This window comes from Cydia amplana, chromosome Z (assembly GCF_948474715.1).
Source record: "Cydia amplana chromosome Z, ilCydAmpl1.1, whole genome shotgun sequence".
NCBI classification, from domain to species: domain Eukaryota; kingdom Metazoa; phylum Arthropoda; class Insecta; order Lepidoptera; family Tortricidae; genus Cydia; species Cydia amplana.
This window is the reverse complement of record NC_086096.1, coordinates 5,897,561-5,923,895: the sequence shown is the minus strand read 5'-3', so window position 1 is coordinate 5,923,895 and position 26,335 is coordinate 5,897,561. Positions and strand designations below refer to the sequence as shown.

At 39.1% G+C, this 26,335-nt stretch overlaps 1 protein-coding gene across 8 annotated transcripts; it reads right to left on the bottom strand.

Annotated features, from left to right (window-relative positions):
• Positions 1–546: 546 nt before the first annotated feature.
• Positions 547–26,329, bottom strand: LOC134660893 (PAN2-PAN3 deadenylation complex subunit PAN3). Of its 8 annotated transcripts, none has more exons than XM_063516751.1 (17): positions 25,984–26,329; positions 25,638–25,736; positions 25,275–25,394; positions 25,104–25,190; positions 24,434–24,625; positions 23,247–23,331; positions 20,971–21,090; positions 14,705–14,803; positions 14,074–14,310; positions 12,639–12,787; positions 9,712–9,833; positions 8,704–8,806; positions 6,308–6,444; positions 5,624–5,702; positions 4,058–4,173; positions 1,697–1,859; positions 547–676 (listed from the first exon to the last, which is right to left on the bottom strand). In XM_063516751.1, the coding sequence occupies exons 2-17, from the start codon at positions 25,710–25,712 to the stop codon at positions 554–556; spliced, it is 2,007 nt and encodes a 668-aa protein (XP_063372821.1). In that variant the 5' UTR covers positions 25,713–25,736; positions 25,984–26,329; the 3' UTR covers positions 547–553. The 8 variants fall into 8 exon arrangements, with proteins under 8 accessions (XP_063372821.1, XP_063372824.1, XP_063372823.1 ...); XM_063516754.1 differs by having other exon boundaries at positions 24,434–24,613; XM_063516753.1 differs by lacking the exon at positions 25,984–26,329 and adding an exon at positions 25,840–25,948.
• Positions 26,330–26,335: the final 6 nt, after the last annotated feature.

Sequence of the window (26,335 nt, the reverse complement as noted above, 5' to 3'; positions counted from 1 at the left end):
TAAATAATTGTAAAACAAACTGGCCATCAGTGCGCGGTAAAGTACCTAGCCAGCGTTTCTGCTTTTGTAAACGATACACAATAGTGAAATACCAATTAACAAAGAGTTTATCAATTAACACATTTCAGAAGTAAATTCATTTATAAGTAGCAAATTAGTTATTACAAGATTTTCTTCACTATCACTCGTGTGTAAATTCTGGTACCTTTAACCTGCCATTGGGTAAATTTATCGACCGCTAACAAGATTAATTATCCCATTTGTTTCTTACAACTGAGAGATCCTTCACAACTATCGTCTGTTTGTAAAGATTCTTAAAGAAATCTATACTAACAGAACCCCGGTCTTCCTATGATATAATAACGGAGTCACATGATTATGCTAGCCTTAATTCTTTTAAATATCTAAAAGAACAGACTATAGTTAATTCCTAGACAAAAACCGTCAGTTCCGAAGAACTATCATGTATTACCAGTCAACAGTCGCAGTCCTTGTTCGGGAAGAGGCGACCTAACAAGTTCACCTATCGTTAGACATGTGTTGAGATCTGTGGTTAGTTGGCGAGGTGCGAGCTGCAGGCCTGGGTGACCTCCTCGAAGGACTGCTCGAGGCAGTGCTTCAGCTCCGCGTACGACACCACCAGCACGCTCTGCTCGTCTCGAGACATCAGCTCCACCTGTGTGGTCAAATTTAAAGGAATGGTTATCAATTTAGACCCCGGATTCTTGTCGCGATCACGTGACAAAAGGGCGATTTGGGGAGTAAAAGGAATGGTAGAACAAGATAATACTTAAATTATAAGATAACATAAAAAAGTACGTCATATTTTTTTGGTATACAATTATTTCGTCCCACTGTTCCATTCAGGAAATGGTATATATAATATGTGTATATATTAGAATTAACTATTATCAATGATAATAGTTATCTTATAATTTAAGTATTATCTTGTTCTACCATTCCATTTACTCCTCAAATCACCCTTTTGTCACGTGATCGCGACAAGAATCCGGGGTCTAGACTTATCATAAAGTAATATCAAAGACAATAAACACTTAACAAGACTGAAAGCAATAATGTTTTTAACCTTTTCGACGCCGTGTCAAACACAAAAGGTGTCACGCTGACGCCACGTCACCGAATTGTCAAAACTGAAATTGAACTTTATGCACGTAGGTCTATGTTGCTCTGTGGTCTGTGACCGATTAATCGGTCTTTGGCGTTGAACCTACGGTGCGGATATATCGGTCATTGGCGTCCAAAAGGTTAACCCACTACCACCACCGGTTTGGTTTAAACCGTCGTCGTCGTCGTTTGTTACGCCATTTAGGGTTCTAGCTAAATTGGACAATCCATAGCGTAAGTATAGAACAACCAATTTTGCTAAGACACTATATACCCCATGTGGTGACTACCTATACTTGGTCAACCAGATCTTGACAGTAGAAAAAGGCGGCAAATTTGAAAAATGTAGGCGCGAAGGGATATCGTCCCATAGAAAATTTGAATTTCGCGCCTTTTTTTACTGACAAGATTTGGTTGACCAGCTATATTTATTGTTTGCATTTTAGCTCTCTCATTTTAATCCGGCCAGCTCCGTCCGTATTTCTGTGTGTGTGTGTGTGTGTGTGTGTGTGTGTGTGTGTGTGTGTGTGTGTGTGTGTGTGTGTGTGTGTACTGTGTGGCAAGCACTGACCCGGTTGGAGGAGCCTCCGTCGAGCTGGTTGAGCGAGTGCGCCAGGTGCGAGTAGTCGAGCCAGGGCCGGCCGTCCGCGCCCACCGAGTGGAACAGGTAGTCGCGGAACAGCTTCAGCATGTAGCGGTCGCCGGTCTCGGACCACGCTGGGTCCATGTTCAGTCTGGACATAGAGAAATATAGTAAGACAAGAGTGCTCACTCCATACATCAGTTCAGACTATTAATTTCAGTGTCTACATCTAGCATCGAGTAGCGGGACTATCACTACTGCTGCTTGACAATAGATGTACTACCGACCGGAAAATCTTATCTCAACAGCATAAGACTTTCCGGTCGGTGCTACATCTATTGTCAAGTAGCAGTACTGATAGTTCCGCTACTCGATGCTGATAGTTCCGCTACTCGATGCTAGATGCTAATAGTCTTTTTGGTACTAAAACTGATGTATGGAGTGAGCACTCTATGTATTTTTTTCTCTATGGTCTGGATGATAAACAAGTCTAGTGTTAGTTGGGTCTACCATCAGTAGCATCAGGCAGCCTATAGCTGGTCAACCAAATCTTGTCAGTAAAAAAAGGCGCAATATTCAAATTTTCTATGGGAGGATATCCCTTCGCGCCTACATTTTTCAAATTTGCCGCCCTTTTCTACTGTCAAGATCTGGTTGACCAAGTATAGCCATGGCGACAATCGCCTGCGCTTCGCCATCGAATCGCTGTGTCTTTCTATAACTCTTCCAAATTAGTGCGACAGTGACAGTGGCGGTTCGTTCGCTACGGAGCGTTAGCGATTGGCATGTGTGTACGGGGCCAGGTCAGTAATGCTTGAAATCAATTTGTATGCAATCAGACGGGCATAAATACAGAAAAGTTGCAATGCGTACAGGTCACAGACGACTCGCGGTCACCATTTGCACTTCGCCGATGCTAAAATTTTGTAGTAGACATAGGATATATTAAATATATTAAAAACGGGTCACTCACGTATTTTAAGTCGAAAAACGCTCGACATGTTTCACTCCGTACCGAGGAGTGTCATGAGGAGCTTGAGTTTACGGTGACGGACGGAGACATAGGATGTTGTAATTATGTAAAAAACAAGTAAAGGAACGCCTGTGTTTGGGGTCCCGGTGGTTTTTGTAAACACTTCATAAAGCGTAGTTTTATCTATGACATTCTACTGTAGAGCAGGAATCTGTGTGTAATATTAACCTCTTGAGTCTCCGGGAAATAAGCCAGCCAGAAAACAACCCTGAGGTTTTAAACTTAGAATCGAATTTTTATTGTCATTGCTAACATGCTGTTAGGGGCAGTGGACGTCACACATTGCTAAAACCAATGGCCGTTATGTCAGAACTGACAATCGGATCAAAACTGTGAAGAACCGTCAAAAGATAGCAGCACATTTCACACTATCTAATATACATATCAGGCATGTTGCGGATGTAGATTTTTTGACATCCGCGGACGCGGATGCGGATGCGGATATTTAAAGGCTCACATCCGCGGACGCGGATGCGGATGCGGATGTCAAGATTAGGTACTTAGAAAACGTCAAATATTAAATTTTTAGTATTTTTTTATTTAAAAAAAAACGAAACGTTTAGTATTTGAGCAAGAATATAGGTGCGTTATATTTAATAAACAGTAACTTGGCCGACTTTTCTGGATCTAGACGATTTCGTTATAGGTAATGACGAAATTACCCAGCACTTACGCCGCCGCTAAGACGTTCCTGTACCAACTTGTTCGACATCCGCATCCACATAAGCTCCGCATCGATTTTATGCGGATGCGGATGCAGATGCGGATGTCGAAAATAATGCGGAAGTTCCGCGGTTGCGGATGCGGATGCGGATGTTCGCAACATCCCTGATACATATATCTATCTATCTAATCTAATCTAATACCTTTAAACGAGCAATTCTTGTTTATTTATTTATATATATATTTCGGGGATCTCGGAAACGGCTCTAACGATTTCGATGAAATTTACTATATGGGGGTTTTCGGGGGCGAAAAATCGGTCTAGCTAGGTCTTATCTCTGGTAAAACGCGCATTTTCGAGTTTTTATATGTTTTCCGAGCGAAGCTCGGTCACCCAGATATTATGTTTTTATTGAAGCTAATAAATCACAGTTCTTCATTACATAGTATAAAAGAAAAACGCTTCCCGCTGTCTGTCTGTCCCTATGTATGCTTAGATATTTAAAACTACGCAACGGATAGAGTGATTCAAGAGGAAGGTTTATGTATAATTTGTTAACCAGTGCGAAGCCGGGGCGGGTCGCTAGTAGTACATAAAGGGTGTGTGGAAGCCTTAAGAGTTAATTTCAACGAGTTCAAGGTTAGGTACTGACTCGGGCCGCTCGTTGACCACGCCCAGCTTGATCAGGATGCGCAGCAGCCGGCCGTTGTCGATCTCCCGCGCCAACTGCTCCTCGAACGCGTCCGCTCGTCGCTCCAGCGCTTCCACCTGTCAGGTCACGTGACGTTTATAACTGTTATAGTTTGTAGCTTTCTAATAGAGCCCGAAGGCTAATCCTATTGTCTTTTTCTACTCCAGCACTTAAATGTGTCAATTAAATGACTGACAGTGATATCTAAAGCAATGTCATTTGAATGCTTTGTCTATAGGCTCATAAGATGACTGCTAGCAGTCATCTTATGAGTATAATACAACTGCTTTATTTTTTTTAAAGATACAAGTTCCGATCATCTTGATTGAAAGAGGTATGTTTTCATTTACAATAATAACTCTTTTTTTTTTTTAATAATAACTCAATTTTTTTTAAATAATAACTCTTTTTTTTTAATAATAACTCTTTTTTTTTTAATAATAACTCTTTTATTCAAGGGTTTTTTTTTTTTTTTTTGCTGCAGCTGTCATAGAAAAAGTAATGTATGCAACAGCTCATAATTGGTTCTTAAAATTCTCGGGTCTTTTTTTACAAAACTCGACTACGTCTCGTTTTGTAACTTCGACCCTTGAATTTTAAGAACCCTTATTATATCACTGTTGCATAAACTACTAATTGTTAAGTAAAACCGCTCGTGCCACGTGCCACAACCACCTGCATAAAAAATCGGTACTTCGGTTACTGAGTGCCGGCGAGTCGAACGCTACAGAACCAGTCTAAAATGTGTCATCGAGATGCGTAACAGAGGCGCGTTATCGGAGAGCGCACCTACACTGGTTTTCTGAGCGTTGGACTAGCCCGCGCTCAGGTGCCAAATAGAATAATTAGGACCCTTTTTTGCAGGTAAGTAACACGTGCGGTTTTACTGAACAATAGACAATAGGATAAGCCTTCGGGCTCTACTAGAAAGCTACAAACTATAATACATGCCTTCTCATTCACACTTGGTAGTAGCAAGTGAATAGTAGTATGACCCCTTCCTTCCGTTTTAACAAGCTGGGATGTACTGCAGTTTTTACGAGCAAGTATTAGCAGTAACAGCAATATACTAAGCTCATATCATGAAGTACCTAGTATTGAAATATTGTTGTTATTTTTAATGTATGTAATCTATAGCTAGAAAGACATACAATACTTTATTTATTTGATAGAAGACACAAATAAAGGTGTGACAGTGGTCAGAAACAAGACAGAAAGTGTCAATCACATGAGTTTGTCCGTCTGTCCTTACTACTACATTATTGTAACTATAAACGCCTTAAAAAATTGGCCAAATTATACATGCTTTTAATTTGATAATACGTAATGTACATTATTATACTTGGTCAACCAGATCTTGACAGTAGAAAAAGGCGGCAAATTTGAAAAATGTAGGCGCTAAAGGATATCGTCCCATAGAAAATTCGAATTTCGCGCCTTTTTTTACTGACAAGATTTGGTTGACCAGCTATAATAAAGAAATTGGATAAAGGTAACTGCGAGTATAACGAATAATACATAAAGTACCTGTGTGTAGAATCTGGCTCCGATCATGGGCATGAGGTCGGTGACGGACCGCCGGGCGGGCGAGGTCGACAGCAAGTACCTAGTTCATATCCAACCCGCGTTAACGCACGCCCGCAACTGACACCGCACTCTATATGAGTGGGGGTTCAGCCTTGAGCGTCGGGTTAGGTTAGGTTAGTGGTGGTCAAGTCCAAATTCTTTTTAACAAAATTGAAATAAATACCGGAATTCTTCTTTATTTCTTGTTTTATAGCAATAACAGTATTTTAACGCGGAAAGTGGATACTTTTGTAGTTTTTTCGTTAATTTGAATACAATAACCAGTGACATAAATGCAATAATAACATGCATATAGGGTTTTGGTTGCAGTTAAGAGATCAATGGCCTGGACATTTCAACTTAACTAACGCTGGTATTTAATATAAATTAAACAAAGATTAAATATAGAATAAACAATGATTAGAATAAAAATATTTCGCGTATAAGAAAGTTAACCGGCATGTTCTACACTAAGTAATTTCGAACACGATTCTGAACAAATTTCAATTGCTTTTTTGTCCATAGCTATTGACCAGGAGTGAAGTACACAGCTGATCCAAAGATTTCACCTTTGGATCATAGAATTCGTTTGATATTGACTATATATGTTTGTAGGTATAGTTAAGTAAAAAGATCAGATCATACAGTATGAGGTTCTTGAGATCGGCGGAGTAGGTGCGCGCGACCAGGTCCATGGAGGCGGGCAGGTTGTCGCAGTGCACCGTGCGGCAGGCCAGCGCCAGCGCGAGGCGCCCGAGCGCCGTCAGGTCGTCCTGCTGCGCCTGGACACACATATCATGAGGTTCACTTTGGGAATAGAATAGAATAGAATATAAATAATTTTATTCGTGAGCACAAACACAAAATAGAAACAGATATAACAGATATAACAGAGATATAACAAGAGATGACAAGAGATATAACAGAGAATAAAAGGATAAAGTGCCACGAAATGGTCTCATCTCAGCATGTTGCTGGCGACTTCCAGCGCTGATCTTCCGATGAGAGAATAGGCTACATAACTAATTAGGGTTCCGTACCCAAAGGGTAAAAACGGGACCCTATTACTAAGACTCCGCTGTCCGTCCGTCCGTCCGTCCGTCCGTCCGTCCGTCTGTCACCAGGCTGTATCTCACGAACCGTGATAGCTAGACAGTTGAAATTTTCACAGATGATGTATTTCTGTTGCCGCTATAACAACAAATACTAAAAACAGAATAAAATAAAGATTTAAGTGGGGCTCCCATACAACAAACGTGATTTTTGACCGAAGTTAAGCAACGTCGGGCGGGGTCAGTACTTGGATGGGTGACCGTTTTTTTGCTTGTTTTGCTCTATTTTTTGTTGATGGTGCGGAACCCTCCGTGCGCGAGTCCGACTCGCACTTGGCCGGTTTTTTTTATGGTATCAATCGATCGGGTTTGTTTTTAGGATCAAATGTCTATATGGGACCCATTGCATTAAAGTAACACAAAAGTCAGAAATTGTAGTCAAAGACCGACAGTCGCACTTCACTCGCGAAACGCCCTATACAAAACGGCCAGAGACCGTGACGTCATCGCCCATCTTGTAGTATGGACAAAACAAGAAAATTGCGTTTTTGTCGGTGAAATATTGCGTTTATGTATATAGTTGCTATACAATATTTTTTTGGATGAAATGTAAGGAATCGAATGGTACCCTTACTTTTATCGTTTTTGGAAGTTAAAAAAAACTTAAATTTTGAAACTTTCAAGTTTTTATTTGAATATCCACATTATTGTGATAAATTGCTCGTTTGCTATCTATTTTACTAGATTTTGTTATAAAATTCAACATGTGTCATCATCCCTATTAACCGATAAATATTTAGTGTGAGTATTACCATTAATTGGCCGGATTAAGGAAATTAGGCTTTAAAGCTTTGGATTCCTTCGAAAGCGGTGCCGTCATATAGCGGCCGCTATATAGCGGTGAATGACGTCACTTAGAACGTTGTCTATGTAAACAAGATGGCGCGGTTTCCTAGACGGCGTTGATTGTCAACGTAACGTAAAAAAGCGATGCCGTCATTTGGAAGACGGCCGTCATGACGGTATCGATAGTTTCGTGAACGTTTTATTAGATAGCGGTGAAGCCATTTTGAATAAATGACACGAGATTTGAATAAATGATCTTCCGTACTACGATTATTTTCCTCTTCTGATGATATTTCATCCTCCAAGTAAATGATCTTCCGTACTACGATTATTTTCCTCTTCTGATGAATGATGATATTTCATCCTCCAAGTAAATTATGGTCAAGCAAATCTTGTCAGTAGAGAAAGGAGCGAAATTCAAATTTTCTATGGGACGATATCCCTTCGCGCCTACATTTTTCAAATTTGCCGCTTTGACCTTGGTGGCTGACTGTGTGTTATGACGCTGTGGTACTTTCCACATGTTGCCACCGTAAAGACGGCCGTCTTTTGCGGCCGCTATATGACGGCACCGCTTTCGGAGGAATCCAAAGCTTAAGCACAGAATAAATAATAGTGCTGCAGTTGGTTTTTTTTTTGTATTAGAAAGAAGGTATGCGATCTTAGCTTGTCTATTTATTAAAAATTACCATTGAAAAATAAGTTAAAGCAAATATGTTATAATTATAAATCATATACGATCGTTTACATTCTTTTGCTTTCATAAATAATATAAACTAATTTTTTAAAACGTTTTTCAATATTTTTTTATAAAGACACGTCAAGATTGTTTACCTTCTTTCTAATGCTAAAAAAACGATCTATATGTACAGAAGATTCACTTTCTAACAAAACGCGTTTGTTACGACAGATATGACCGCTAGGTGGCGCAAGCGCGAGCAGGCGTCCGTTCCGTAGTGGTGCGCGGCAACTACTATGGCTAGACAACAAAATTGGTGTGGGCCGCATGTACTTGTAGGTACTTGTAGCGACGCGACGAAATCGCGGAGTGAGCCACGCCTGCTTTAAATCTGTTTAATTTATGATGTCCACCAAAACGACGCATAAACATAACTCATATAAGTAAAAGAGTATTGGACCCACCTGTCCCACGTCGTTGGTGTTGGTGTGCAGCGCGTCCGCGACGCCGCACCAGGCCACGCGCACGCGACACCCGTTCATTACCACCTTCGTCGGGTCCAGGTTTCTACAACAAGCCACGGTCAACATCAGCCACCAGTTACAACCCGCCGTACTGTTGATGAGCTTTGTTTAGCTTGAGACCTATGCCCTGTTTATCATGGCTTAGAATGGGACTTCCACTTGTATTACATATTACAAGAACTTTCTAACAAAAGCTGCCAAAAAGGGACATCCGCTTGTATTACAAGCTTCTGACAGGGCACTAATCTAACTAAATAATATTTTTACTTACTGAATTTACATTACGCAGTATACAACTATAATAACCCCTCTAAACAGAGTCAATAACGGAGTAGTCACAGAAAAGATAAACTCACTACTTGTATGTTATTTTTAATGTGTATTTTTGTACAATAAAGAGTTTACTACTACTACTACTACTACTACAAATGAGATCAATAAAACTGCCTTACTTGGTTTGCTATATAGAAAGAAAGAAAGAAAGAAAATACATTTATTTACGTCAAACTAAACCAGTTAATTACATAAGATATATAAAAGAGGTAGACGTTAAAAAGGACCCCCACTCAGCGTAATGCTACGCTAAGCCGCAGCGCTGATTTTCAGTGGGGACCTAACTTATAATTAACTTAAGGCTAATAAGAAATAGAGGAAAATTAACACGTAGAGGAAAAAAACAAATAAAATGGATAAACCCGTAATTAAAAGAAGAAAGTTAAATAAAACAAAACAAATGAAACAACTTGGGTAAGAGCGCTGTAAAAATTATATGAACTGAAATGCTACAAACGAATGCTAAAAAAGTTAAATATTTCAATTTTGCCCAAAGACAATTAATGACATGGGGTTGTTGCTGCTGCTAAATGTTTTGGGTGTTATATGTACTTACATCTGGGCGTGTAGTAGTTGTTAAGCGTCGGCGGAGATCAAAGTTGTTCATTAGAGTACCTGCACGCCAGCCCGGCGGTGTGGATGGCGCGCAGCGCGGCCGTCAGCTGCACGAGCAGGCTCCACAGCACCGCCTCCGGAAGCAGAGCGCCGCACGCCACTGCACGCAGCATGGCGTTTTTCTACAAAAAACAATCCAGGTTTAATACGTAATATCTGGGAGACAGTAAAGCATCATAAATGCGCGTTTTTCCAAAGATAAGACTTGACGACCGGTCTGGCCCAGTGGGTAGTGACCCTGCCTATGAAGCCAATGGTCCCGGGTTCGAATCCTGGTAAGGGCATTTATTTGTATGATGATACAGATATTTGTTCCTGTGTCATGGTTGTTTTCTATGTATATAAGTATTTATATATATTATATATATCGTTGTCTGAGTACCCACAACACAAGCCTTCTTGAGCTTACCGTGGGGCTTAGTTAATTTGTGTAAGAATGTCCCTATAATATTTATTTATTTATTATTTATTTAAGACTAAGCTAGATCGATTGTTCGCCCCCGATATAGCAAATTTCATCGACATCGTTAGAGCCGTTTCCGATAACCCGAAATATATAAATAAATATACAAGAATTGTCTGTTTACAGGTATAAGAATGTATTGGCATGTTTCTTGTTAAGGGGTGCGTTATTGGCTATAAGTTCAATATCAAATGTAAAATAAATTCAGCTTTCAAACGATATCTAATAGCATCGTAATAATCCTAGGTACAATTCCTAACAAAGAAATTGATCGATCATTTATTTGTCAATGGTGGGTTTACAAAGAGGTCTTAAAACTATTTACAAAATGTAGGTAAATAGGATTTTCACATTGTGCCTACAAACTGGCATACAAATTTAATTATACTAGCCTAATTCCATGCATATTAGATAAAAGGTAGTTCATTCAAGTAGGCATAATTACAATGCGCTTATGAACGTCAAATAAAGCTAGGTAGACCGGCTCCAACCCTACACCTCTGCCCCGAGAAGATTTAAATCCCCCCTCAATTGGAGGAGGGTATCCCAATATGGGACCGGCAACAAACGCGGCGGGACACATCTTTTCAAAAATAATTACATCTTATAATTAACATGCATTACGAGAAAATAAGGGAAAAAATAAAATTTAAATTACTATAGAATTTATGCAATAATACACATAAGGTGTAATAGAAATTTGATTTAGAAAATATACATATGTACATGGAATCATACAAATTCGTAGCTCTTTCAAAAAACATATCAAATTCTTACAAAAGGAAAAGAAAATAAAGTTATTAAAAGAAATGGGAAAACATATTATATAAATCTGATTGATTATTATGAATTACCAACATATAATATTTGATGTGCTTTCCTGCTTACCTGAGCTGTGTCACCTATAACTCTATACATAATACAATGTTTTTAATTGCTACTACTTTTTATTAGTTTCTGGTTTGGACCATGCATGTTTGTCTGTCAAGTAGTCCTCGACTCTGTAATAAGCTTTTAACATCAATGACTTTTTTAAGTAATTCTTAAGAGCTGGTAAGGGTAATCTTAAAGCATCCTCAGGTAGTTACCTACAAGTTTGTTATAAAAATGAATGCATTGCCCAACGAATGACTTTTGTACTTTACGGACACGAAACTTTCTGATAGCAAGCTTATTTTTATTTCTAGTGTTAAAGTTATGGATATCAGAATTCTTAGTGAAGAAGTCTAGATTCTTAATAACATAAATAATACTATCATATATGTATTGGGAAGCTACAGTTAAAATATTAATTTCTTTGAAAAGTTCTCTTAATGGTTCACGCGCTCTTAAGTTATATATAGAACGAATGGCTCTCTTTTGTAAGACAAATATCGTCTGTATGTCAGCTGCTTTGCCCCATTATATTATATTAACTTATTTTAAGTTAAAGTATTAAGTGAATTAAATGGAAGTTTTATTGTTTATTTGAGACATTTGCGGAATACACCGCTGAGCTAATGTAGTCTACTCTACAGATCGGTTGACCGGTTATTATAAGTTATAAGTATATAGATATAGTCAGGTACAGCTAGCAGCAGATGCTAAGCGGGCTAGGTGTTCAAAATGATCTTGACGCGACTTTATTGTTAAGAGAATAACAGCGTGTCAAAGTAATTTTGAACACCTCGCCCGCTTAGCAACTTCTGCTGCTGACTGTAGGTAGTGAAGTAGACATGGGTAACTCCGGAGTGATAGATAAAAAAGATATATATCTTTCTCGTTTCATGCATCACTCTTCTTGTCTTTACGAATCCGAATGTATCAGTATATCCGTACGTCTCACTCCCTCGGCGACGATTTATAAAAGCGATAAGCGAAGTCTCGGTCGCGCATCGACCGAAGTAACACGAACGAGCGACAGCGGTCGTTCGGACGGATTCGGACGCGTCATTATAATTAACTACTCTCTCTCTCTCTCATGACTCAAAGTCAGCAGGTGCCGATGTTGCGAGCGGGACGATTGTTACACACGGATATAAAGATATAAAAGAGTGATACATATCCCAATGATAGAAACGCTGGTGGCCTAGCGGTAAGAGCGTGCGACTTGCAATCCGGAGGTCGCAGGTTCGAACCCCGGCTCGTACCAATGAGTTTTTCGGAACTTATGTACGAAATATCATTTGATATTTACCAGTCGCTTTTCGGTGAAGGAAAACATCGTGAGGAAACCGGACTAATCCCAATACGGGCCTAGTTTACCCTCTGGGTTGGAAGGTCAGATGGCCGTCGCTTTCGTAAAACTAGTGCCCACGCCAATTACTGGGATTAGTTGCCAAGCGGACCCCAGGCTCCCATGAGCCGTGGCAAAATGCCGGGACAACGCGAGGAAGATGATGACATATCCCAATGATAAAAAGATATATATCAATCTTTTCCCTCTACTGACACATTTCGCCCATGTCTATAGTGAAGTAAGTACCTGGTGTGTGTAGGGGCGCGGCGCGTCCGGGTCGGAGCTGAAGGGGTCGTGAAAGGTGTTCCCCTCGCCGGGGGCCGAGCTCCCGCCGGAGAGGTACTTGTTCATGACGGTCACGCAGGCCGGGTGGTAGTCGTATACTAACACCATTGCTGTCAAACAACATTATAATTAAATTGGGACCTTTGGACCCGGCATGGCTCAGAACGGGATTTAGTTCTTAAGTTTTATATGTACCTTCATATTATTGAAATAAAAATTTAATTATAAAAATAGATATCATAATTTTCAACTCTGTATCGAAGATGTCATATACCTATGTTGTATATTAGAACAAATTAAATTATATTCAGAAAATATTTTAATTTGTTGTTATTTCAAGTATACACACTACTAGCAGATAGCAGAGGACGCTGGTTCGATTCCAGCCTGGGGCACTGGAGGCTTGGGTCACTTTTTCTCAGTATATGACATTAACCTATGTTGTAATTATGCCTCACAATCACAAAACAGTGACAATGTTTATATACAAAAGTATTCATAGATTGTCGAACAAAATACGCAAATTGATTTCTTAATTCGAAAACCTATTTACACATTTCTTGATGTACATGATCAATTATAGCAGGGACAATTTAAATTATAAATAAAATACGTTAACAACGACGTTCGGGTGGTCGATATTCTTCCACATCTCAAGCCGCTTGGTGGACACATTCGAGTAAGAATGCAGGCGGCGCAGAGCGTAGTGTTCGCCGCTCTGACGGTAGATGTCGCCACTCAACACTTACAGCTAGATTCCTAGTTTGCAGCGTCAACTTACAGTGATCACCGAACGCCTTGGTGGTGAAGCACTCGTGGAGCCGCACGACGTTCGGGTGGTCGATATTCTTCCACATCTCAAGCCGCTTGGTGGACACATTCGAGTAAGAATGCAGGCGGCGCAGAGCGTAGTGTTCGCCGCTCTGACGGTAGATGTCGCCACTCAACACTTACAGCTAGATTCCTAGTTTGCAGCGTCAACTTACAGTGATCACCGAACGCCTTGGTGGTGAAGCACTCGTGGAGCCGCACGACGTTCGGGTGGTCGATATTCTTCCACATCTCAAGCCGCTTGGTGGACACATTCGAGTAAGAATGCAGGCGGCGCAGAGCGTAGTGTTCGCCGCTCTGACGGTAGATGTCGCCACTCAACACTTACAGCTAGATTCCTAGTTTGCAGCGTCAACTTACAGTGGTCACCGAACGCCTTGGTGGTGAAGCACTCGTGGAGCCGCACGACGTTCGGGTGGTCGATATTCTTCCACATCTCAAGCCGCTTGGTGGACACATTCGAGTAAGAATGCAGGCGGCGCAGAGCGTAGTGTTCGCCGCTCTGACGGTAGATGTCGCCACTCAACACTTACAGCTAGATTCCTAGTTTGCAGCGTCAACTTACAGTGATCACCGAACGCCTTGGTGGTGAAGCACTCGTGGAGCCGCACGACGTTCGGGTGGTCGATATTCTTCCACATCTCGAGCCGCTTGGTGGCCACATTCGAGTACGAATGTAGGCGGCGCAGAGCGTAGTGTTCGCCGCTCTGGCGATGCGTGGCGCGGTAGGATGTGGCTAGAGAGTGCGGGGTGCACTCGATCGGCGTCAGCTCTGAATACATCTCGACATTCTCTGGTAGATCTGATAGAAATGACGTAAAATGTCTAGAAAACTGTAACCCGACTACATGATTTCTTAAGGTTTCCATAAGGGAAAACGCAAATCATTAACTACTATATACACTTTTAAGACGACTTGCGATCAGCACACATTGACGCTAGGTCAATGGAGTTTTCTCGGTCTTTTTAATTATTACAAGAGTTAGAAGCTTTTAAAAAACTGTATGTAACAAGATTTTTGCTCCTAAATCTTATAATAATTAAAAAATCTAATAAACTCAAATGAAGGGGCATAGGGAAATATAAAATACATTTTGTAGATATATTTCCCATAAACTCTATATCCTAGGAAGGAAAATGGGGACTACTTTTTTATGGAGAAGCATCTTAAACATGAGATGAGATTCATAACTGACCAGGGAACTGCCGCAGGTCCGTCTGCAGGAACACCTCTTCATTCCGCTGGTAGATCTCCTGGCGAATGGTCTCGGGCATGTAGAATGTCGCTGCGAGGCCTACAAACAACAAATCTTTCACTATACGAATTGAAGACAAGCTCCACCCATAGACTAGGAATCCTCTAGACGGAGTTTAAAGCAATTATTTCATGAAACCGATGCTGCCAAAAATACCGGGGTGCGGGGGACGAGGTGAGCAAGTCCCCGTGCCGTGATTGGTCCGTTCAAAGACACGGACGTCACACAAAGACACTTTGACTCGAAAATGGAGTAAAACTACCGTATATTTGTGGCAGACTGAGCATAGTAGCGCTATGCTCAGTCTAGAGGATGTCTTGTCTGTGGCTCCACCTAAATCGAATTTCGGTCGTGAAGAGTAAACCCTTTACCAGGCTAAGCGCCACTTACACCACCCCACTAACCCGGGGTTAACCGGTTAAACCTGTTGTTACCATGGTTACCAGTACAATTTTACACTGAGTTAACGGTTTAACCGCTCAACCTCGGGTTAGTGGGATGGTGCAAGTGGGCTTTAGGGATATATATTTCCCACATACGACACTTCAAACATGTGTTCTATTTTCGATCAGTAAGACTTATTTAATACTTTGTTCTACCACTTCGCTGAGATACTTCGTGAATGCAAAGCTACAGAATGAAATCATGAGTTTCATTACCTTACGGTCAAAATCCATAATCTCGATCTCCCAATACACACCCACACCGCTACCACGACCAATATGGGTACCGTGACCGATTCCAATACCGACCTTGAACCATGTGAACCCCCCAGTATTCACGACATAGATGGAGATTGCGATAAAAATACTGATCTCAATACAGACTCAGATATTAACGTAGTAGTTGATACAAATTCCAATATTATGAGTCTGCGTAGCGATACCCATTTCTATTGCCCTAATATTTAAACTAATACTAAAACCAGCACCAAGTCCTAGAATGATTCCGATATCGAAACCAATATCAATGTTCTCTAAATATAGCTCCAAACCACAGCTACAAGCGACGCCCATGTTAGTACTGATAGGTACTAAAGACTCACACTATCATAATGTTATTTTCGATGACATAACAGCATGTCATCGAAAATAACATTAATAGGGATGATGACATTGATGACACATGTTGAATTTTATAACAAAATCTAGTAAAATAGATAGCAAACGAGCAATTTATCACAATAATGTGGATATCAAAATAAAATATTAAAAAATTACAAAAATACAGGACCTGAAAGTTTCAAAATTTAAGTTTTTTTTAACTTCCAAAAACGATAAAAGTAAGGGTACCATTCGATTCCTTACATTTCACCAAAAAAAATATTGTATAGCAACTATATACATAAACGCAATATTTCACCGACAAAAACGCAATTTTCTTGTTTTGTCCATACTACAACGTGGGCGATGACGTCACGGCCTCTGGCCGTTTTGTATAGGGCGTTTCGCGAGTGAAGTGCGACTGTCGGACTTTGACTACAATTTCTGACTTTTGTGTTAATTTAGTGCAATGGGTCCCATATAGACATTTGATCCTAAAAACAAACCCGATCGATTGATACCATAAAAAAAAATTAGTCATGTAGCCTATTAAAATTGTATTGGAACATTTGGAACTTAGGGTCGGTTGCACCAAACTGTTTGTCATCGTAAAAGAGTTCTCTTAATTTTAGTGTATGGAAAGTTTCATAGTAAACCGCCGCGGCGCGGCCGGAAGTGCGGATGGTGCAATTAGTCCGTTTTCATGTGATGGCAGCTGCCGACTAAATTTTTAATGATGATTATAATAATAATAAAGCCTTTATTATTTCTTGCATGTAGAAAAATACATCAAACAATAGTGTAAGTATAGGTTATTTAGTTAAGTAGTAACTTATTAATATTATATAACATTTTTTTTTTACATTTTTTTTAACATTTTGGAAACAACTTAATTTGTAGTATGTTAGTAATTTAGTAATTATATTTAGGTAAGTGTGATTAATTTTGTTTCTGCAAGAACCCCAAGTTTGGGTGAAGGCCTCCTCCGATGATGCCTATTTAATTCGGTCTTGTGCTTATGAAATTCTTATATTCTTCTATTTGACTTTCCTACTCTTCGCACTTCCGATATACCTGTTATGTCGTAAATACTTGATTTATTTTCTTGATTCTTCTATTTCTATTAATCAATCATATAACGAGTGTTTTGACTTTGTATGTTGCAATCTGTATTTTGCGTGTTTCTTTGTTCTTTGGAGGGTTTTGGTCATAATCTTCCCCGGTGACCAGCAGTGTTGGAAGATGTATTTTGTTTTTTCTATTCTTGATTTTTGTTAAGTAATTTCTGTGTAGAGGAGGGGTAGGGTACTAATTTTATAAGTTCATGTCTTGTTTTTCTTTGTTGTTTGGATTTTTTTTTTACATTACAGTTGGTTAAATGTTTGTAACCAGCTCAATCATTATCCAATCATAGTTAAAGTCTTTTACGTAACTTATATATCCTCTAGCCGCCCACAAAACAAAACTTGTCAAAATAAATGCAATTTTTATTTGTTAAAATAAAGTTTAAAAGTGAAATAGTCGCCATCAGATATATCGGAGTAGCCAAGGTGTTCACAATATCTGAAAACGCACTCTAACGCCTTGACAATAGAGGCGTGTTCAGATATTTGTGAGCGCCTTGACCACTCCGATATATCTGATGGCGACTGCAGTACCTGGGCCGCTAGTAACTAGTAATTACACGTTTTTGCAATACATAGATGTTTTCTATATTATCTTATAAGATTAAAAATACCATCAAACACGATAGTACTATACAGTCAGCAGCAATAGTTGCTATGCGGGCGAGGTGTTCAAAATGATCTTGACGCGAATTTATTGTTAAGAGAATAAGAGCGTGTCAAGGTAATTCTGAACACCTCGCCCGCTTAGCAACTTCTGCTGCTGACTGTACAATCAAACATGTAGTACAAACAAAGTAAAACAACCATGTAGAAAATGTTAACAGTTTATTATTTATTCCACCGCTTGCACTGCACCCTATTTCGTATGCAGCAATGCCCGAAGCAAACATGAAACTAGTTCATTCCACCAGCGTTTAGCTTAGACAGTTCTTTAGTCTTGATAGATGTTAGAACAAACGTGAAAAGCACCTATTTTCTTACTAATATTTAAAGCCTGGACATTAGGGTCATGTGCATGTGCAGTTAAATATATGTTGATGGAAATTGCACTCAGCTGTATATGACACGCCCCTCGTTCTAGTTAGCTCCTACAGACGTGGTTGATTTTAAACGCTGCATGAAAATGGGCACGTGTTGTTTTATAATCGAGTGTTTAATCCTTCGTCCTGTATGGTTTGTTACCCAATTATTAAATTATAAAATTACTGATAAATAATCTTTAATAGAAAAAAAACAGACTTCACAAAACAGTTCGAAATGCAATTTAAATGATTTACGACCACAGTGCATCTCAAAACAATTAAGTACAATTAGCCCCAAGACGTAAAATGTCGTGGTTTGTTATGGCAGCAGGTCGTTCACACAATGTTAGATTTTATTAAATTAGTCCGTTTCATTCACGCCAGCTTTGACGAATCGATCTGTACGGACGGATTAATACTAGAGCATGGACCACTTCTCACAGATTATGCATATGGCGCTATTTGAGATCGCGGGAAATACAGTCACAATTTCTCGACTATATGCCATCTTAGAAAGATTAAGCATTTGACCAACTCTGAAGGCGAGCAGTACCTGCTTGCAAATCCTATACGAATCCCTTACGGGATTACGTATGTGACTACTTCACTGTTCTAAAATGTATTTTTAGGGTTCCGTAGCCAAATGGCAAAAAACGGAACCCTTATGGATTCGTCATGTCTGTCTGTCTGTCCGTCCGTATGTCACAGCCACTTTATTCCGAAACTATAAGAACTATTGAAACTTGGTAAGTAGATGTATTCTGTGAACCGCATTAAGATTTTCACACAAAAATAGAAAAAAAAACAATATATTTTGGGGGTTCCCCATACTTAGAACTGAAACTCAAATTTTTTTTTTCATCAAACCCATACGTGTGGGGTATCTATGGATAGGTCGTCAAAAATGATATTGAGGTTTCTAACATCATTTTTTTCTAAACTGAATAGTTTGCGCGAGAGACACTTCCAAAGTGGTAAAATGTGTGTCGTCGTCCTCCCAGTAACTTCTAAAATAAGAGAATGATAAAACTAAAAAAAAATATATGATGTACATTACCATGCAAACTTCCACCGAAAATTGGTTTGAACGAGATCTAGTAAGTAGTTTTTTTTAATACGTCATAAATCCCCTAAATACGGAACCCTTCATGGGCGAGTCCGACTCGCACTTGGCCGCTTTTTTTATAGTCAGTTTGACACGCTAAGTCCCACGACATAAAAACGAAGTAACTGTGACTACACAAATCAAACTACTTAAAAAACAAAAAGGGGAATACATTTGATTTGTACCCAGAAGCCACACTTTTACTTGTAAAATACTAAACCATGGGCTACGATACTATACACTTACCCCCCCTACTACGCTCCGCTTACTATGCTCTTCCCCCATTGTTACGAAATCTAGGAATTCAATTTAGATTATATTTGGTAGAGAATCACCGTTTTTCAGACTTGACCGGTTTTTGATAGCGGCAATAGGAAAACACACTGAAAATGTCAACTGTCTACCTACCTATTACTTTTGAGATAGAGTCTGACGACAGACTGACATGATACATTTTTAATTAAAATTATGTGCAGTTATATATTATTATTTTATATATATTTATACTTTCATTAATATCATCAGCATTGGATCGCTCATTAACTTTTAAATTCATCTAATTTAATGTTGAATATATTTTTAATTTTAAGCTTATGTTCAACACAATAATTTTATTCATCATCTTACTCGCGTTATCCCGGCATTTTGCCACGGCTCATGGGGTCCGCTTGACAACTAATCCCAGGAATTGGCGTGGGCACTAGTTTTTACGAAAGCGACTGCCATCTGACCTTCCAACCCAGAGGGTAAACTAGGCCCTTATTGGGATTAATCCGGTTTCCTCACGATGTTTTCCTTCACCGAAAAGCGACTGGTAAATATCAAATGATATTTCGTACATAAGACTCAATAGTTTCGTAACACAATAATTGTATTGTTATGAATAAAATAAATAAAAAAGAAGACCGACGACCGAGGCTCCGTAACAGACGGATTTTTTAAAATACGCAGTAAATTCTTCGTTAAAATTATGTTTATCAGAGTTTGAATAATTTTACGGTTTAGACTCACTTGTGAAACATGTCGCGCGAGTGACTTAAAACAAGTGAGTCTAAACCGTAAAATTATTCAATGTTAGTATGTCTCACAACAGTTTAAATTCGATTTTCGTTTATCAGAGTTCATAACAAGACAATTGATCAGTACTATTGACTTTGTACACAGGTATTTAATCTGAATAGATAATAATGCAAACCATGGGAATAACCACCTGTACACAGTGCAGGTGCAAGGCCACGGCACAATGCCGGTAATATATGTACTCGTATCATTGCGGTTTACTTAGTTAATATGGTTTACTGGCCATTTAAAACCTTATTGCATGGTGATAAGATTTATGAATGGTCAGTTAGTACCGGTCGTGTATTTAATATTGGAAAGGATCTTTGGATTCCTTATATGTAAGTATATAGGATTAGATTTAGTATTCTGCACTTTCGTCAATATCGAAACTCGAGTTCTTATCGCGTTTTGTAGACTCGAGATCTTTGTAAAGACGCAAAAAATTACAAGAAATTTAATATAAATCTCATGTTTTACAAAGTATATAAAAAAATATGAGAAATGTCTATCTATTTCTCATATTTTGTAGACTCGAGATCTTTGTAAAGACGCAAAAAATTACAAGAAATTTAATATAAATCTCATGTTTTACAAAGTATATAATAAAATATGAGAAATAGATAGACTTATTATGATCACTACTGTATCAAATCACTGTAGTAATGCTCCTATAACACCGTTCTAAAGGCATACACAACACTTCTTCACTGAAATTCTGAAGTGGCTAACAACCTACCATAAGCAATGTACAGACACCTGAATCTGACCCATCTACAAACGAGATTTCGGCCGCCGCACGGAACGGCATTATTTCGGCTGGCCTATAGAAAGGACAAAACCAACTCACCAGGCTTGGTCTGCGTTATGGGTCCCATGTGTGTAGGTGTGCCTGCATACATCTGCGTGGCGTACGGGGACGGCACCGCCGGCCCCTGCCCCACCACGCCTAGGCATTGCTCCGGCTGACCTATAGAATGGACAAAATATTTTTTTAGCTAGAAGTCCTGGGTTCGAATTTCTGCAAGGGTATTTATTTGTATAATGAGCGCGAATATTTGATAAGGACTATTACCTTTTTCCTGAAAATGGCACGTACAGAAGATTATAGATATTATATGACAACTGAAAAGATAGACTTATTTATAGTGTCTAGTTGGTATTAACAATTATCTTTTAATTTCAAACAGAGACTACATTGTATTTAGATTTTATATAAATATCAACCCCATACAAGTCATAAAACGACCAGTGGACCTACTATAATATAGTATCTTAGTGTCTCACTCTCACTGTAATACTTTGTAATCTGTTGTTTAAAAATATTGTATGTATTTATATATAAATATAATTATAGATGAGACAATAAAATAAATACTTTTACGTCACCCTAGGCCCGTAAGTGGGATTTTCTCCTCGCGTAGCTCTCACTTCCTGGCCAAGGCAAGAAGTAAAACTTTAGACAAACCACGGGCGGTATTTCGTAAAGCCTCAGATCGCATATTTATGGCCCTCACCTTCGGTTCGGGTTTAGCTACTAAATTGGCAGTATTTTCTCGACCATTACACATTTGATTGAGGTAGCTGCCATACAATGCGCCTACCAACCGCCTGAGGGAAGTGAACCTATTTATACCCCATTTTTCTCCATCGACCGAATGCATTACGCTTAAAAAATTGCATTGACGCACATATATGTGTCGCTTAACTTCAAACTCGTGTAAATCCATCCACCCTCACAGCCAATATCTACCCTATTACCTTTTCTTAAGACCAAAATTAATCTGACAGATGGATTTACCCGAGTCGCATAATCTGATCTGACGCATAGCCCTTGTACTTTTGAAAGTCAAATATGTAGTCTCGAAACGTATATATCAGCATCCCATCTCGTCTGTGTCATGAACAATTTGCTTAGAGGTCATTGCATGAATAACTCGTGAATTGTACGTATTATTTCCTGCAAATTTGAATATACTTTCGCCTGTGACTTTGAATTATGCTTTTAAAAGACTGTATAGCCAGCTTGCACGTATTTATTGAACACAAAATTTATTCTTATTCAAAACTTTAAGCAAAATACGGTATTTCTTAAAATAAACCTCCTACATATATGTATTATTTTCATAGTCAGTTTGACACGCTAAGTCGGTTACCCGCGTCATAAAAACGAATCGATTAACACATTCACTGCCAAGAACAAAGTGTGTTCATTTTGCACTGGAAATGGGGTGCTTGGCACTGAACGTGTTAACAACACATCGCCTTAGCACTTTTGATGTTACGATGAAACTGACAACACAAACATACCGACATACATACATACCTAAATTGCTAAACTCATGATTATTCCTGTAGTCGGGTAAAAACCAGTAAAATGTTAAGATATTACATCATCTACCACACCTGAGGGGATTGCCATTTCAAGCAAATAACAAATAAGCGAAGACAACATTTATAATTAAATTAATATATAGAAATTGAAGTTGGTCTCTAAAAATATAACATGTTTATCAATGTGAATGTGTCAGGCAAAGAAAGATTAATGGATGGCTCTTTGAAAGAAGCGGATTTATAATAATGGATCACTCAATTCAATCAGAAAAGAAGTAAAAAGGCATAATTTCGTAGGTGTTTTAAATTTTTAATATCGCTGTGTCGTGCCACAATTCGCACAAGTATTCTCGATATTTCTCATAATGTTCTACATTGCTACTCGTACATGAAGTTTACATTTCTAGTAATAAATGTAGCAAAACATTGTACAGTCAGCATCAAATAGATAGTGACGGCCAAAGTGGCCAACAATATATTGTGGTAGTGGCTTTAATTTTGTGGTAACAAATAAAGGTGTGTTACGATATAATCGGCCATTTTGGCCGTCAGATAGTGTAGTTTGCTGCATACAGGGAGAAAACGTTAGGAGCTTTTTTCTTACGATTAAAAAGTTCTCGTAAAGTATTGCTCTTGCTATTCAGAAAACACGCTAATTTTAATGGTCATTAATGTCATTATGGTCTGTACCAGTACTGCTTAGAAATTCAAAACGTAAATTATCTGTTAATGTCAATAAAGAGGCTGTTATCGGTTTTCCCTGGACCTGGCCCCTTCAAGTGTAAATCTTACCCATAGGTGCAGAAGCATTGAGCCCGCCGGTCGAGTTCATGCTGTCGTTTGTGGAATAAAAATACGTCGTGCCGCCGACATTCTCCTGTTGGGAAACGTATTCAATATTACCCTAATAAAAAACCGGCCAAGTGCGAGTGCATCAACAAAATATAGAGCAAAAAAATCGTGTTTGTTGTCCATACAACTCCCATGAGCCCCCCTTAAATATTTATTTTATTTTATTTTTAGTATTTGTTGTTATAGCGGCAACAGAGATACATCATTTGTGAAAATTTCAACTGTCTAGCTATCGCGGTTCATGAGATACAGCCTGGTGACAGACGGACGGACGGACGGACGGACGGAAGGACGGACGGACGGACGGACGGACGGACGGACAGCGAAGTCTTAGTAATAGGGTCCCGTTTTTTACCCTTTGGGTACGGAACCCTAAAAACTAACAGACGGACATGACAAAACTTGAGTTCATTTTTGCCATTTCGGCTACAGAACTCTAAAAAGATACCTTTTTTTGGTTAAAATGAGTAACTTTCTGATTGCATGTATCATGCCAGAGCCTTAACCTTTTAACCGCCATAGAATTTTTCATCGAGCGTGCTCGTGTCGCCGGCGGTACGAAGTTACACAGTTTTGTCTTATTTATCAGACCGCGGCGAAATGAGCCCGATTTTATTTGTCTTATATATCAGTCTACGGCGGTTAAATGGTTAATAATATTCATATACTTTTGTTAGTGGCCGGCGACTGCGCCTCGCGAATAGATATAGCCTTGACACTTGGCCCTTAAATACTTACTACAATTAGTTATTCAGGGGATAAAGGACTCTTGAAATCCTGATTGTATAGTATTTAAATGTATCAAACGTGCAATTTTGTAGTAGTTACGAGTATAACCATTTCGTGGCACTTTATTCTTTTATTCTCTGTTATATCTCTTGTTATATCTCTGTTATATGTTTCTATTTTGTGTTTGTGCTCACGAATAAAATATTTCTATTTTATTCTATTCTATAACCAATTTCCATAATGGGCCATCAACTAAGCATCTTAATAGAACGGCATACAACATCTCTTCAAACAAAGTGTGTAAGTATAGTCCCTTGGACAACGGAACAGGATAACAACACAAAAAACGTTGATTCACCCTAATAACCATGAATAAGCTATTAACAGCTTATCCTCACCTGATGTACTTGCTGGGTATTTTGCTGTAAATTCCCTGGAATATTTCCCTGGAGATTTCCCTGGAGGTTACCCTGGAGGTTCCCCTGGAGATTAGCCAGGGTGGAGGGGGGAGAGCTCTCCGGGGAGTCAGGGAGGAATGGCGTGAAATAGTTCACAGGCATAAACTCCCCTATCAGGACCTGCGGGAAAGGCTATAGTCACTTGAGACAGTCTATTGCCCTCGTGATTACGTTGGCTGTTCTAGTAGTGGCGTATAGGGCAATAAATTGTTATAGCATAGAGAAATAACTAAGTTTACCGTGCTCAGTCCATACATAGGTAAAAAAAATCAGTAAGCCTTGCAAAAACTTATCTGTATTAAGATTAAAGCTTAATCTAAACATTATCTATGAAAAGGGACCTTATTGCCGATGGCGCTTACGCCGCACAGCGTCGCGCGGTATTGTATTTATATCGGAGCATCGTTAATAATGGCGTAACCGCCATCGACAATAAGGTCCCTTTTCATAGATAAGGTCACAATTAGTATTAAGTTATAAGAGTTTCAAACTTATGAAAAATATGTTATACTATAGGTCCCACACAAATTATTATTTAAGGTAAAACTTTGCCAAAGTCCATAGTAATTACTACTATAGTTATTAAAACTATTAATATATGTATACTTACTTTTTTAATGGCTGTTGGGGATGACTCCAAACTCAGCTTGCCCATCGCCTGGTTCAGGGACCTTGTGGGGGTTGACGTAGAACGGTTCTGAAAATGGGGCCAAAGTTTTCAATGTCCATATTGACCTACACAGGAACCTCACTTTCTTCAGAATATAAGAAAATGTGATACCCGTAAATCTCTCTCTAATTCCTCCGCCTCTTCAACCTCCTCTCTTCTAACAATGGGGTAGATAGACAGATGTGGTACGTAATGTGTTGTGTATTGTGGAACGGGTCCATTCTGAAGGGTCTTTAACAAAATAATGATCAATGCAATATGGTAAGGCTATTTATGACTTCCAGTTTAGAAGGCTTCTACAATACAACTTTATTCTTAGACAAGAAACCTTGCGTATGACTGTTTCATAGTGAATGGAACGAAAGGCCCTTGTTTAACAGAAAATTGGCAAACTTTTTATGGATAAATTTCGCTCCACCCCCAATTTATTAATTGATTTCATGAGAAACGTAACATGTTAGACTAGTGACTTACCATATACGTTGCTAGTTTTGATTCCTGGGGAAGCCCATTTGGGGGAGAATATTGCAGAAAGATAGAGGGATCCATCGCACCTGGTTACAACGCGGCAAACTAGGAGAAAATAAAACTTCAAATTAAAAACAGCCAAGTCCGTGTACTGTTCGCAGACGACGCGTCGATGGCGACTTCATCAGATTAAACTGGCAAAACTTACATGCGAATAGGAATTTTAAAAACAAGCGGAAATAGATCGCAATCAGGCTACGAGTCAATATGAACTCCGAAGTTAAAAGGTAGGTAAATGACAAGTGGGTAAACGAAAAAGAAAACTACTGTTCTTTCCCGATTGGTTTCTTACCTGACACTAGGCGATTAGTATTCCATCATCTTAAAACTACCCTCTAACAAGACCACATCACAGGTCGGTGCTTGCACCCGACATTCTCCAAACTTCCCCTGCTACAACTCCGTGACGACTGAAGCCTCACGCAAATATGCAATTTATCTTACATACTAAGCTCATCGTCACAGTAAATAAACGTTCTACAAATTCGTTATTCGGTTAAATCATGATTTATACAAGACTTTTAATACATAACATTGGTTTCTAAATGGAAAATAGGAGTAAGGGCGACACGAAGACAAATTACACACAAAGTTGAGTGAGGTGAAATGCATACATACATACACAAAGAGATATTTGTGTATGT